General features: G+C 34.4%; 1 protein-coding gene across 1 annotated transcript in view; it reads left to right on the top strand.

The window, feature by feature from the left end:
• Positions 1 to 16,509, top strand: part of LOC118179875 (DC-STAMP domain-containing protein 2-like) — a 78,846-nt gene that overhangs the window by 16,809 nt on the left and 45,528 nt on the right. Inside the window, exons 5-6 of the mRNA XM_085823123.1 lie at positions 1,808 to 2,002; positions 2,654 to 2,719. Coding sequence (XP_085679249.1) covers positions 1,808 to 2,002; positions 2,654 to 2,719 — 261 coding nt within the window. The remainder of the gene's footprint in view (positions 1 to 1,807; positions 2,003 to 2,653; positions 2,720 to 16,509) is intronic.

Below are 16,509 nucleotides of genomic sequence, written 5' to 3'. Positions count from 1 at the left end.
TTTGAAGAACTGGAAATTTAATTCTCCATTCTATTTGTACGATGACTGAGATTAAATTCCCGAGGGCTAAATAAATAACGCCATCTCTCGGCAAGTCCGTCTCTTTTACGACATCCATCTCTTTCAAGCCAGTTATGTTTTCGGCCCTCTTGCTTCAACATTAAGATGTTTATTTTTCACTTATGGTTTTTCTTTACTTTTATCGCCTTAGTGCAATCTACCTCATTCAGCCAGCACACAGTTAGTTTTCTCCTTTCAGATCATAATTCTACGGGAGAAAATCACTCTACGGAATCACAACCGTCAGGCCCAAGAACAGCGTGAACCGAGATATCTGAATTAGCTTTCTCTTTAGATAACGCTTTGTATTGCTTTGTATTTTAATGTTTTTAGTAGTTTGAAGTATAACCTACTCATTATACTGAGTGATATTGTGAACATTTGAACGAATATCTTTGAGGAAGATTCAAGCGTTATGATATATTTCTTTTGATAAGAACAAATTTTATTAACCTATTACGATTTTGCATTTAATCTGTTACGAACCCGTACGTACGCAACAGTGGTACACATAACAGAGAACATGTTTAAGAGAAACTATAGTATAAAAAATGCACTTATAACATGCTGTGAGATTAATAAAGGGCCTTGTATGGAAAGTAATGGTCTGAATATCTCTTCACTCAACAAACTGCACGTACTTGTTATTGTTAGTTCATTGCAGAACATTTTAATTTTATTAGATAAAATTAAGCAGGCAGTTTTTGGCTTTTAAAAATAAAAAAAATTATTTTAAATTGCATATAGATACAAATACAAACACTCAACGTTACGAATATCCTAAAATTGCTCTCTAGAAACTATATTCAAAACACAAACATTTAACGAAGTGATGAATATATTCCATCGTTCACTGTTAATTTTCTCACGTTTGTAATAAAACTGTGTATTTTCTATTGATAACAGCATGGTGGTTCAAAAATAGAAAACTAAATTTTACAATAATTTTATTAAAAATTACGTATGATTAAATTGTTTTATAGAAATTACAAGAACTCTGTAATTGAGAAGTGGCTGTATGTAAGCTACTTAAATAATGGAACGTATTTTCAGAATCGCAGTTGAATACGAATGAGGAGAAGGAAGTATTTAAATGTGAAGCTCTACTGACTTCCTGAGAGAGCTTGAGATTCTGATCAGCGTGCGTTAGCCTTTTGGCTGTCTCTAAAGCTATTTTTACGATCGGCCGTACTTTAGGCCCTTGATAGCTTCGCCGTTAGTTAGCGTTAATAGGCCAACTCTGTTAGAACCTTTATAGCTTCGATTATATCTTTTTAATTAAGTTTTATTGCTTATTATTCTTGAGTTCAAGCCCAAGGGGAGGCTTCATTGTAACTCCCAGAAGGAGTCGTCTGTTAAATTTATTTTGAATAATAAAAGGTAATTAACTCTTCTTACGTTTACTTTTCTATCTCTCGGAACTAAGCGATTATTCACTTATCAGTTCTCAACGATCCAGACACATTGCAGTACATTCAAAGTTTGGAATCTTACAAGATAAGGCAGTTACAGGCAGTTAAATTTCGATTTTAGCATCCTTGACAGGAAATCCCCGATCACGCCAAGGTATCCGATTTGGAAAAAGTGAGAAACGACTTGAATAAATCAATTAATGTAAGACTTTGTTTTGCATGTCTTTATGAATGTTAAATCGCGTTTCAAATAATCGCTTTTATCAGTTCTTAAATTTAGAATTAAATCCTGTATTTTTTATTCAGTACGCTCAAAATTATTTGAATATTTACAGTCAATGCCATTCGCAACATGTTCCGTTGGCTGAAAAGTATGGTGAGCGTATGCAACAACAAATATGGGACGCCATACGAACGATGCAACAAAGCTTTCGACGATGCCATCGAAGACTGCAATAAGAAGCTGGGCGTTTTTAACTTCCTTTGCTACATCGTGAATGTTGTCCAGTACGTTTGTGAGATAGCGAAAAGTAAGTATACGCAGTAGTTCTGTTTTGTGATAAACATTTAAAAAAATCCATACATAAGTAAAGCACAAGCTAGAACTCATGATATCTGTGAAAAATATGTAGTTTCATGGAGCCGGTTTCAGCGCCCGGTCTAACTGAAATAGCGTACCCCCTCCTGTTTGCCAAGAACTGAAAACATTTCAAACTAAAATTTCGTTACAACTACTTGGCGCCCTCTCGATGCTGCGCCTGGGTACAGATGTCTCCCCTTGCCCCACCTTAGCTACGTCAGTGTAGTTTCTCCTAACATACTTTAAATTATTTTGCATTCGTCAATAATTTATAGCTGAGTGTATAACAAAGTGTCATGCTTTTGTGACATAGCTTAAAATGATTTTTATCATCAAAATATCATTCTTCCTTTTAATTTTAAAACGTAACTGACAGTAATTTTAATAGACATCTTTCCATTCTATTCTTATTCTTTTGCCATTGGATAAGGGTATAGTGTTTAACCTGGTCATCACCATTTTGTGATGTTATAAGACAATAGTTAGGAAATTTTCTGATAATTTTGCATGAAATTATTCTTTTCGTTTTTTACCCAAATTTAGGATTTTCATTTATATTTTTAGAATACTTGTTTAATTCATTTAATTTTTCTTTTTGTAGTTGTGGATTTATTGTGTCTTATACCCAAAGCTGTGAAAAGTGGCATAATTGAACCTCTGAAAGAGCGTGAGTATTCTTTTAAAGACTGCTAAAATTTGCGAACGTTTTCTGATTAATTTTGTACAATAAAAATTATATTATTAAATAATGAAGAATCTGTACGTAGCAATTTAAAAGCGAGTAGTGGCAACATTGTTCGAAATAAAACATTTTTATGTCCAGCTCATCAGATTTTTGCCATTCGGAAAAATATAAGATACAGTGGTACCTCGATATTCGAGTTTAATTCGTTCCGTAACCTTCTTAGCATGTCAAACTGCTCGTATCTCAAAGCAATTTTCCCCATTGAAATTAATTGAAATACCCTTAATCCGTCCCAGCTCCCAAAACACCATCTCAGTTGTTTTGTTAAGTGTTTTTGAATAAGAAAAATGTATTTACAAGAAGAAACATTTATTTATAAATAACAAATGCATATTCTATAAAAACATAATCAAAAGAAAAAGTGAAGTGCTTACGGAAGCGCTTAATTTTCGTCACTGGGCTTCGTTTGTTTCTTCACGCTTTGGCCATTTTCACCTGCAGATCGTTTGAAAAAACTGTCCAAGGAGGTTTGTTTCTTCCTCCCTTTCAGGATATTGCGGAAATGAGTTAGGCAATTATCGATGAACAACTCCGATGCACGACCAGTTGCAACTTTTTCGGGGGGATTTTTATCAACGAACTCTACAACTTTCTCCAAAATTCCCAAGATTTCCTTTATATCTCTTGTAGGAACAACCTCCTCCATCTCTGGCTCATCTTCAAAACTAATTTTTCGTTGAAGCACCGTATGCTGCTGCGAATGTAGATCGTGTAACTCCTCGGTTGTCAGCTCCTGAGACTGTTCCTCGACGAGTTCGTTCACATCTCTCTCATCCACCTCTAGACCCATGGATTTTCTCAGGGAAACAATCTCTTCTACCACTGGCACTTCAAATCCTTCGAAGACCCTTTCAACTACAGCCTCAGGCCACAGCTTCTTCTATGCAGAGGTTAAGGTTCTCGTTGTTACACCCAGCCAGGCCTGATCAATAATTCTTAGGCATATCACGATGTTAAAGTGGCCCTTCCAGAACTCTCGAAGGGTAAGGTTTGCATTCTCCGTTACCTCAAAGCCAGAAATAACGAGATTTGCGATGGGGCATGGGCCTTTCCCCTCCTATTACTATGAGCGAGGAATTGCAAATACCGAAAGTTGCGTCTGTGGAGCCATTGATAAACCAGACCATTACTTGACTGAATGCCCTCTAACCGCACAGTGGCATGTGCAGCTTCCGGAACAGGCAGTTTCTCATAAGCGTTATCTGATCAAACAGCCAGCATTTCGCAGCAAAATATGCATGATAATGCAGAAACTGGAGGAATTGGGAACAGATCTGTGCAGTGTGGAATGGTTCCCAGTCAATCTTTCTCTTCTCTCTCTCTTTTTTTTTTAATTGTTTATATTATGAAACATGTATGTATTTTATGGCCCACTGTATATATTATGAAATATGTATGTATTATGGTCAATGAAAATTATTATGAACTATGTATGTATTATGTAACAGGCTCAATATATTATGAACTATGTATGTATTATGTAACAGGCTCAATATATTATGAACTATGTAAGCAAATATGAACTATGTAAGGAAATATGAACTATGTAAGCATGTATATGTATGAACTATGTAAGCACGTATTATGAAAGATCTATGTATTATGAACTACTTGTGTATAAGCACGTACTATGAACTATGTCTGTCATGAACTATGTAACTATGTAAGCATATATTATGAACTATGTAAGCATGTATACAGGATCAATGTATGCCCTTATAGGGCCCATGAGGTGTTGCCCCGGATAGTTGCGGAACCTGGACTAGACCCGAATAGTCTTAGTAAGCCGCACGGGTGTTCAGATTCTGCTCTGAAATGTCAACTGTCACCTCAAAGCAGCGCCGAAAAATGTCCTTGGTGTACAACTTCTTAAAATTAGAAATCACCTGCTGATCCATGGGCTGCAGGATAGGAGTGGTGTTGGGTGGTAGGTAGAGAACCTTTATAAACTTGAACTCATCCTCGAGATCATCTTCGAGATTGGGTGGGTGAGCAGGGCATTGTCGAGGACGAGAAGGGCTTGCATGGGTAGGTTGTTTTCCTGTAGATAATTTTTAACAGAAAGGCTAAACACCAGGTTTATCCACTCCACAAAGAATTTCCTGGTGACCCATGCCTTCGGATTTGCTCTCCACATAACTGGCAGTTTTTCTTTTAAAATCTTATGTGACTTAAAGGCTCTGGGATTTGTTATACTAGCAGAGGCTTAATTTTGCAATCGCCACTCGCATTGGCGCAAAGTGCTAGAGTTAATCTATCCTTCATGGGTTTGTGACCTGGCATCGTCTTCTTCTCTGCCGTTATGTAAGTCCTATTCGGCATCTTTTCCCAGAAAAGCCCTGTCTCGTCAGTTGAAGACTTGCTGGGGGATGTATCCTTTGGCTTCTATCAGTTCGGAAAATGTTTTGCTGTAAACCTCAGCTGCCTTCACATCCGAACTTGCTGCCTCACCATGCCTGACGACGGGTTGAATGCCGGTCCTTTTCCTGTCAAACCAGCCCCGACTGGTTTTAAACAAGTTTTTCGATTCCTTGTTCGTGGAAATGTGTGGGATCTGCTTCAGCAAATCATCGTAAATCGCTCATGCCTTCTCACATATGATGCTTTGTGTTAAGGTTCCTCCTTGAAGCTGCTTCTCTGTAACTCACACAATTAGTAGCTTCTCCATCTTTTCATGGAGAGAGGTGCGGAGCTTAGAAATTATTGTAACGCCCTTAGCTGGAGTTATACCCTTTATCAACTTCTTCTGTTTAAGCACAGTACATATCATTGATGTGCTATTCCCATACATCCTTGCCAAGTCAATTATTTGCACACCTTCCTCATGTTTTTCTATGATTTCACGCTTTAATTCAATAGACATCATCTTCTTCGGACCCATGGTTATAAAAATAAATGTGATAATGTTTTGTAAATGTACAAAAAGCAAAAAACGCGAACCCAACTTATCAAAAATGCTTCGAAAATGAGGGAAACAAGTACACAGACTGAGATCTAGTCTGAGGAGGGAGAAACTATTAGACGCTGCACACGGCACCAACATGCGCGCGCAGGTTGCGGTCGTGTGCAGCGGTGTAGTGTGCGATTCCTGGTTTCTCAAATCTTGCTGTCATCTCAAAGCAAAATATCGCTCACTCAGCGGCTCATATCTCAAAACACTCGTATATTAAGGCATTCGTATATCGAGGTACCACTGTATTTGTCATTCAGTTTTAATCAACAAACTCAGCTATTTAAAAGTCATGGGTTGTCACCAAAGTGGTTAGAATAGATGGTGTAACTCTCCCTCGTAGGTCTCGTGCGATGAAAATGAAGCCACTGAGTATCACGGTTTGACCTCACGATTTTTCATGGCCGCTGCCATATGCAGACTTCTAGCTGGTTTTGTTTACATCCTAACCGGTGTTGTTTGGATGTTTAAAGTTTCCCGTTCTAATTTTAATGCTTCACATAAATGATTTCCTACTTAATTCATAGGAAAATCACATGGATTGCAAATAACTGTTTAAGTTAGATAAAATCTAGGTGCATGAAAATGTGCAAATGGTAACTATACCACAAAAATATATACGTATATGATAAAAACCTGGAAGATCACTGGATGTTTCAATGGTATTTTATGAAAATTATGCCAAAAAAACTCTTTTCTGAGCCTGGGGACGTTGATATTTACTCTCAAGGTCCTTGTAATTTTATTTAGCAATATGCTTCATAGCCTGATCCGTATGCTGTATGACGGCCTTGATAAGTCGTGAGGTCATTTTATGACACTTTCCTTTTTTCACACATTCCTTGGCTCCATTTTTGTGACTTTATGCTTACTTCGTCTACGCTAACCTCCTTGGTTGTCACTGTCTGAAATGTAATACATCCATCTTCAATTTTGGCTCTCTAGTCATTTCTTTAACTTTAGCTTTGTTCAAATCATCGAAAAATGTGTTTGTTGTCGACTGGGGAATTAAATTTATGTCAGCCTAACTAAGAGAATTTAATTTAAATTATTTTAATTTGAGATTAAAGAAAACGACATTTTGTAACAGCAAAGGACAAATTAAAGTTAATAAATCTCTTTCATTTCGAAACATTATATTCATTCTTTTCTCCTTAAGTTCCACCAAAACTATTGGAAATGTTTTCTCTTCAGGTACACTTCTTTGAAGAATTTCAGATTCATTAAAAATCTGTCAACTTAAGTTAATGATCTTAATTCTATGAAGACGTAACCCAAAGTATTTAAAAACCTTTTTTTCATAAATTTTACTTCCAGTTTTTTTTCAACATATGATACTAAAGTTGTTTCTTTAATTTTGCGTAGTTGCGTTTTGTAAATTGAATGACGTACTTCTGACAAAATAACATAGTGTATATTTGCTCTTTTAAGAAAAAGAATTCTGATAAATTCAGTATAGTAGTATTCAGTAAATTCAAATATATACAGACAGCTAGTCCACTATTTTAGCTATGAAAAATATCAAAATATATGGCCCGAGCATCCAATATATCTACGATATCTCTATCTCGAATCTCGATATACATCCTAAAATTTTGTGGATTAAACCCCAATTAAAACCCAATTAAATTTTGTGGATTAAATTTCTGGAAACGAATCTGATGAGGCAGGAAAATCTGCTATAACTGACGCTGATGCAGATCTAATAACTCTACCTTGGCCTAAATCCTAGCTTAAATATCAACTCATTTCCTTAGGGGAACAAGTATAAGGTAAAAGGGTGAAAAAATAGTAATCAAGGGAGACGAATCTTACAACTTATATCTCACGTCAGTACAGACAGAACCAGCCAAAAATAAGTCATTAAAATACAGACGAACTATCTAATCAATTGGCTTATGACAGCACATGCTCCCTTCCTCACTTATTTTTACGAACGAAACATAGCTCATTCTGAGCAATATATATGTGGGTAAAGGGTTGATCTTAACCACTGCATCATCAAATGCCCATTAATAGAGAACTATCACTTAAAATTCCTAGAGATTAATAACCAAACCTCTAAGAAGAAATATAGAACTCTTAATCTTATTCCTCGCTGGTAGAGGAGAAGAATTGTGCAGTATAAGCTAAGCAAATAATGAACACACTCGAATTTTTAAAAACTTAAATTAGATTTGATAAAACGACTTATTTGACAAAAAGACTGAAGAACAAAATTGACGAAAGTACAGATTGACAAAAACACAAGAGGATCATATATCAACTATTTGTATCCCCACCCAAAACAATTAAAAATAACTTACAAAATATTCTCTTCATATATTTAGTAAGTACTCTTTGCACGTACATGTACAAAATCCTCTCAGCATGTACTCAGTATGTACTCTTTGCATTTAATTGCACAAAATGCTCTCTGCATATATGTATAGAATCATATTATTTTACATGTATGTAAAAGCACTGTTGTATATTTCCCATTATGTATTATAACATAAGTTTGAACAGCACCATCTTTTACAATTTTATTGTAACCATATGTAAAATGGTAACTATGTCAAAATTCTTCATAAAATAATATTCAAATAAAGATAGATACTGCAGTTGGACGATACTCACATTGCTAATGATTAACCAATGGGTGTCCGCTGCACTTCAACCTGAATCTGAACCTAAACCTGACTGCTCAATGATCTCTCTCAGACTGTTTTCGATTAATCTCATTTTCGAGGGCATTACTTGTAAGCGTAAATACTGAGTATCTGAGTATGTCAACGACACACATTTTTTATCTTCTTTCTTCTTTTTCCTCTTCGCCTTTTTGAATCATATTAACCAAGATGCTGATTTAACTGCTAAGGCTGGATATAGCAACTAAAATAAGCAATTCGTACCTTAAAGCTCATTCATCTCATAATATTTTAAAACTATTCGCAGAGTGCAAAGCACAAAATTGTATCATAATAATAAAGCTTATAACATCTTATGAATTGTATTATTGGAATATTAAAACTCACAATTTTAAATATATAAAAATAACATCATTCCTATTTTACAAAATAAAAGTTTTAAAACTTAGAATTCCATTTTAAATTGGTTTACAAGTCGTTGCCATCCTCTGTTTCAAAGTAAAGAATAATTAAATTAAACATTTTGATATTTCTCAGTGTTTTCAACTACTGATTTGCTATTTTTGTTTGTTAACAGTTTCTATAAACATTGTCAAAAGAAGGAGGGAAACTTAGTATTTGGAACTTTTGATACAACTCCAAGCAGTAAAAGTATTATTTTATTCAGATAGAACAAACGAAAATAATTTGAAATTCTTTCAATCGATTGATAAAAGTTTACAAAAGAAGTAGAAGAATAATTACAGTCTTTTACACTTAAGTGAAAAGAGTTACTTCCTAAGCTTACAAAATGAAACATTTGATTGGATAAAAAACCCATTTTCAGTTTCTATAGTTGTTAACTCGTCTTTGCTAAAAGAATCACTTTTAGAAATATCATTTAATGTATTGGATTAACAGAGACGCAGAAAATGTTTGAAAGAGAAATACATTAATATATGCTTTCGGTTAAAGCTCTTTCAACTCTCGCAATGCGCCATTTCAACTCTAAAATCTGAGCTTATATATTAGAATGATTAATATCAAACCAAAATTAACAAATGAAGTGACATCATATCGTCTCAATGCCGATTTGCTAAAATATTTTGACCAATCATTTTTTAAACCTGTTATTTAATTTCTTTTATTCTCGGTTTCTATAAAAACACAGTCATTTTGTGAAAAATAAAATAAAATGTAGATTAGTGCAGGACTGGGTAACCTATGACCCGCCAGTCACCGAGTGACCCACTTCATAATTTCAAGTGGCCCGTCTGAGTTCTGAAAATCAAGCGTAATATATAAAAATAAATTTTAAAATATAAATATGAAACGATCATTAAATAAAAATCTACACTTTATAAAAACATAAACTGAAAATAAATAATAACATTTTTGTTTGATTATGAAACTGCATTAATGAACAGAAATTTTTTATTTTTAAAAGTAAAAACTGTAGCATAATTTCAAGGAGAAATCGATAATTTTGGCAACGCCGATTCAGGCATCTGGCAACACTGTTATAGTTCTCTCAGCTCTAGTACTTGGTCAGTAGCATAGTGACTCAGTTATATTTGCGCAGTAAAATAATTATGTCTTAAATAATCTAATTATTTAAAAGAAATTATTACTGTAAATAAACAAAAAACAAGAAAAGGGGTTATTTCAAGATGTGTAGAGAGAATAGTATGGATGTATCAAAATGGTGACACATTAATGTGTACAGTCTTCAAAACATAAAAATATGAGTGAAATGCAAATGAAGAATATGAATACATTGTTAAACATGTATTAAATTTTGGAGAATAAAATAAATTATTAAAGAGTTTTGTTAAGACCCATAATCATGCTTCATCTTCCAACTTTGTTGCAGCTCTTAGCATTGGTGCCAATGGAAAGCTGTTTACAGATGGCGAAGTTTTGAAAAACGCATTAAAAATGATCCGAACACTTACTTATTGCCTTCGGAAATAAAAAAAGAGTCATTGAGAGAATTAAATAAATTGCACTATGTTGTTGTGACTTATATCTAACAGTAACATCAGAACAAGCCTACGAAATTTATCGTAGGAAAGACTGCAAGACTGTGCTTGTCGTTGGCAAGAGTCTTGAGCACCCACCATACAGGTGAGAATATGACTTTGCTCAGTTCCGCCCCCAATTTTGATGGAAAGCACTCCGGGTGGACGAGTCCAAGTGTCTCCTATCCCTCTTCTCCTACCAACAACCACTCGAGAGGACTTTCGGCTCGCCCTATATTTAGAAAGCTCCCATTCCGCACGGACCCTATAAAAACGCCCATGCCTTCTCCAACCCGGGCCCTTCGGTATTTCAGTCAGCGTCTCTAAACACTGTTCCATTCGGGCAGAAAATTGTACTATCAACTAGAAGAGCTCAGGGTCGCATTGAAGATATTACAAAAAATATTGATGAACAGGTCGAAAATGATTTTTTATTAATTGCGCATTTAGCACTATACTCGATGAAAGTACCGGTGTAAATAGTTTGGATAGGTTTGCAGTTTTTATTAGATTTGCATCAATAAATGTTAAAAAGTCACTGAAGAACTGTGAGGTCTTGCTTCTACGAATGACATGACGAAAGGTACTTGACATTTCTCGTCAAGTACAGGAGTTTACTAATTTCAGGAATGGGCAGGTATTGGAGTGTTTGTTTTACATAACAACTGATGATGCTCCAGCTAGGAGAGGAAAAATTGTTGGATTGTGAAACTATGGAAAATTAACTTGGTTGCTCCCTTTTATCGTTTCATTGTACCATACTCGAAGAAATGTTATTGCGAAATGTTTTACTGCATAGCAACTTATAGATGTAATGGAAAAGGTTGTTCAGATCGTAAACATGATAGTAGAACAATCAGCATTAGTACAGAGGCGCTTCAAAGCGTTTTGGACGGATATTCAATCGAAATATGGAGATTTGTTGTTACATTCGGAAATGCGATAGTTAAGCCGAAGAAAAATTCTTAATAGACTTGTAGAGTGTTTTGATGGGATGTAAATATTTCTTTGCTAAACCAGTGAACATAATCTCGGATTCAGTGATAAAGAATAGTTTTTAAGGCTTTTATTCTTAACAGACATAATGAACTATTATAACGATTTCAACCTACATCTTCAAGGAATAACCACAAATATTTGAAAATGCAGCGATGAGTTTCTCTTCGAAATTCATATTGCTGAAAACAGATATAAAAAAGGAAGAATTTCATTTCTTTTTCCTTGTTAAAAGGGCAACTCGAAAGAAAATATAGATGACAGTAATCTTAATATTTTTGAAATTTGGATTTTGTGCATCAAAATTGAATTTAAATGTCAATTTCAATTTTTTCAAGTTTTAGTTTAGAAATTATTAATTTAAAAATTTCAGCGTTATTTTTTTAATGGCTAGGCGCTTTATTTAATAGCCTTGCGCACTACAAGGGCTAGAAGTGGTGGCCATTTCATTACAGAAGCACCTAATAGGTGACTATCATTGCCTTCATATAAGGGAAGGACAGTTACAGCCATGCCTTCTCTGGAATTCGAACCCGGAACCATCGCTACGGCAGTCATAGTCACCAACCACTATACCGATGGGGGTAATTTCAGCGTGATGGGCCAATAAATACAAAACATTGCGAGAAGATTGGAAAAATCAGAAGATTATGACCTTTTAATGATATCAGCATGTAGGGCATCCACTTTCTGCGAAGGTTTCATCTCTGAAAAAAGTTGGCTTTGCTGTTTTGTGGGCATTCGGTTCAACTTATAAATGTGAGCAAATACTTTCACACATGAAATTTATTTTAAGTAAGAAAAAGATCAACTTAACTACCGAAAATTCAGATACTTGTATTGGCCTTAAGATGACTAACTATGAGCCAGATTTGACTAAATTAGCGTCACAGTTTCAGCATCTGGAGAAGCATTGATATCGTAGAGAAAAATAAAGTTAGTTTAGGTTTATTTTTATATTAAAATAATTAAAATTATAACTTTAACCTTCTTGTTTAAAACTGAAAGCGTATTTCTATAATTTCCTCACTAAAGTTTATCTTATTATTCACCAAAAATGAGAGTTTAAAATGAAAGAACTGCTGACTCCAAACATCTTCTTAATGTACACATTTCGGTTGGTTTTGGTTAATAACTCAAAAACGATTAGCCGTAGAACTTTGAAATTTTGTATAGCGTACTGCTATAAGATCTAGTTATGCACCTCCCATTTTTATTGGAATCACTGGTACCAAAAGTATATCTATCCCTTTACATGGCGTTTACTTTCTCAATCATTGATTGTAGTCATGTATTTTTAAATACAGAAGTATTTTAAATGATGAAAACATTCATATTTTGGCAATGTCAAATTAAAAAAAAAGTTAATTTTGGACAAATAATGAAATCTAACTTTTAATGCGGTTTCGCGTTTCTATGCTTATATCTGGGAACATTTTACACTCGTTATGAAAAAAGTAAAATTAAAGAAGTTTGACTCCCGTACGACAAAAATCCACCTGTATATTAAACTTCAAAATTAGCAAATTGTGGTGTCATTTTCAACTTGCCTAGAGAGATCGGTTAATTAAGCTAGAATAATTTGAGGATATAATTTTAAATGAAGCGCAGCCAAAAATGTGTGTAATTTAATAGGACATACAATGAAGTCATGTGGTGTCCAAATCAGATTTTTCTTTCAAATAATAATCCTCTTGAGTAAATAGCTCAACAATGGGGGGAATAAAATTGAATATATGAATAATTTTATTCTTGTTTAAAATTTTTAAGGTTATATCTATTTAAAATATATATCTAATTTATATAGGATTACTTACAAATGGGATTTAATATGCCCGAAAGAATATTTTATTTTTTAAAAATGGGAAATAGTTTTACATACTTACAACAGATAAATACTCCGATTTAAGAATGCTGGTCTTGATTTGACTAGATATCACTGTCAGTTCATTTCACAGCTTTATTTCAACTTAGTTGACATCGAAGGCTATCTGCGAGTTTTGATTGTGAAAACTCATCGAAGAATGGCGAGTGTTATGCACAGACTGTTAGAAAGCTTCGTGCAATCTTTGCACGTGAAAGTTATCTTATGAAACTACAATCGCAGACTGATAAAGAAATTTGAGAATACAGGTTTGACAGTGGACATTAAATCACTATGCTCTCGATTGTGCTGGCCTGTTGAAATCATGGCTATTTTGCTTGAGAGTATTATTGCAAGTCCTTAAAAATCGGAACTTAAAGAAAAAGGAATTGAAGTGACATTAGCCACCTTAATAAGCCGATACTCGAAAAGCGATTACGAATTTCACCGACAGAATGCAGAGCCGCAGAGTAAGTTTCAGAGGAAATGTGCCATACATTATCTTTCAACTTTAAACTGGAACGTTTTACTATTGTAAGTACGTTAAAATATTTTCCATTTTCTGAAAAAAAAAAGTATTTTATTGGATATATTAAATCTGCCTCTTTTTTTGGTATACCCTAATATAACTAAGTGATAATTTTATGAACATTTGCAGCGTTATTGTGATTTATAAAAGACGTTTCTGTCGCCACAAGTTATGAGCTTTGGCATAGGATTGCTGATTTTTTACTGAATATAAGCTCTATTCGATAATTTTAGTCAAAAGCTGCTTTTTATTTTAAATATTTATTGAGACTAATAATACTTATCTCTGAATGTAATGAGCAGAGTTTTACAAACTCTTCGATAAATGTCCTTTTACCTGTTATCTTGATGTTACGCAGATTTGCAACAATTTTGAATCGATAGTTTGCAGAGGCACTTTTAGCTGTCCCGTCAATAAGTTTCTGTTTTATGTCTCCAGAAAATTTTAATGCTTCCATCTGAATTAAGATTATTGGAATATGACACATTTTACTGTAAGTGAAGCCATGATTTTGAATTCTCCTTTTCTCAGATTACTTCATTGCCTTTTTGTACAGGTAATAATTGATTGTAATGGCGCATATCCTTTAATGCGATCTGTAATCCAATTTGTTTGCAATAACTATTGAAATCGTTTATTTATTTATTTATTTCTTCTTTTGCAACAAATGAAAGTTTCGCCTCTCTTTCGACGTTTCTTTAGCCTTTCTATTTCCCCCATCACATTACGCTTTGTTACACATAAGTGGGTTTTTTTTTTTTTTTTTTTTTTTTTTTTGTGTGTGTGTGTGGATTACCCATTTACCTTATTATTTTGTATTTGGTTTCATTTCTAGTTCATCAGCTCTCACCAGGATGCAAATTAGTTAAGTGTTACATGGTGCAGAGTTCTTGAGTTCGAAAAAAGAGACCTAGGCAGTTATCACATGGAGGTTATTCTGCGACAACTTAAATTCCGTAAGCAGTAATTGCTTAGAGAAAATTCAGGAACCTGAGACAAAGCTTACTTATCTTGTCACGTGGTTACCTTGTGCTTAATATTTTAATTTGACTTGAACTTTTGTTCTGAATTTACACTGCTTAGAAGATACAACGAGACAATAACTCATTTGTCTGTCTTCAAGGTTTTAGGAATTTAAATTTAAAGAAGCATGGTACCTTACAATGATACTACAGCAGGCTTCATCCAGGTAGCCTGGCAGTTTGCCAAAGTGTTGCCATCTGCATGGCATATTAAGTTAGGGTTCTGGTAGATTTATTGTGTGATTGTGGTAATGCCGTTGAAAAATTGCAAGTAGTTTGTGAGTAGTAAATGCATTTCTTTGATGGTTTCGATTTTTACATCGATATGTATTGTGCTATTCCCTTGTAAGGTTTATCTGAATTTATCTAACAGTTAATTTGTAGTTAAAAGTTACTTTCCTGTCCTCTCTGAATTTCAGATTACAACTTCCGGCCAGAATGTGTTTTCAGAATCGCGGTCAAATGCTAATGAGGAGAAGTATTTAACTGTGAAGTTCTACTGACTTCGTTAGAAAGCCAGATATTCTGAGCAGCGCGCATTCGCCTCTTAGGATATTCTCTCTCTAAAGCTATTTTTACGCTTGGCCGTATTTTAGGCCCTTGATAGCTTCGCCTTTAGTTAGCTTTAAGAGACCAACACTGTTAGAATCTTGATAGCTTCGGCTATATCTTTTTAGTTAAGATGAGTTAAGTTTTACTTCTTAGTTTCCTGAGTTCAAGCCCGAGTGGAGGCTTTATTGTAAACTCCAAGAAGGAATCTACTGTGAACTTTATTTGGATTAATAAAGGGTATTTAACTTCTTGAGTATCTGTTCTCTGTCTACCGAACTAAAGCGATTCTTTTTCAACGTTCCAGACACATTGCACGAACTTTTGGAATCTTACACCCTATAAACCAATGGACGTTGGCAATTTCCCTAAGAACTTTATTTTGCTGAATTTTAACTTTATAAGAGATTTGTTTCTGCATTATGTTCCTATATCTTTGAGGTGCAAAGTAAGGCCAGACGTTTTCATATAATATCGTCTTATTGTGAAGAAAAAGACTGCTGTGTTTTCCTAGAAGAGGTCTTAAATTAGCAATGGAAATGCTAAATTAATTTTTGAGTTGAAAACTGAGATCTAAAAGCGAGTTTGTTGTCAAGTATGATGGCCAGTTGTGTGACTTATTCAAATAAAGTGGAAGTCGTTGGTAAATTGAGTGAATGACATTTGCGAAACAGAATCGCATCTGAGTTATTTACGTTAAGTAAAATTCTCTAATATATTAATATCGCACGCTCCGACCTTCCCCTAACTGTAGGCGGCGTATTAGAAGAAATTCCTCACTCACACAAGGGTATACAGCCTGTTAAACCGCAGCTAAACTGATCGTCAAATTTACCAAACGAGGGTTTCGATACCAACTCGCCTGTGGGCTTCGAATTAATGGGGTTGTAGGTCTTACCTTACTCCCACAGTCTAAAGGAAATGCAAGTTGATGTATTTTATACCTCCAGAGCCGAGAATGTCAGAGTAAAGATCTCAACCAGTACAATAAATGATTCCGAAGGGGTTGTTGTGGGAAGACATAAGTATATATGATGTATAAAATATGAAAGAAAACTACTAATTATGTTTAGTAATAGTCCTTTTAATTCCTCATTTTAATTAACTACATACACGTATTGTAATCTAAAGGGCATGATCAGAAAACCAACATTAATCTTTCAGTCGGGTAA

Source organism: Stegodyphus dumicola, chromosome 9 (genome assembly GCF_044657685.1).
Source record: "Stegodyphus dumicola isolate Sdum_Otavi_A_Nest chromosome 9, ASM4465768v1".
In the NCBI taxonomy this organism is placed as follows: Eukaryota; Metazoa; Arthropoda; class Arachnida; order Araneae; family Eresidae; genus Stegodyphus; species Stegodyphus dumicola.
Note: the sequence above shows the minus strand (reverse complement) of the source record. Positions and strands in the feature narration are given on the sequence as shown.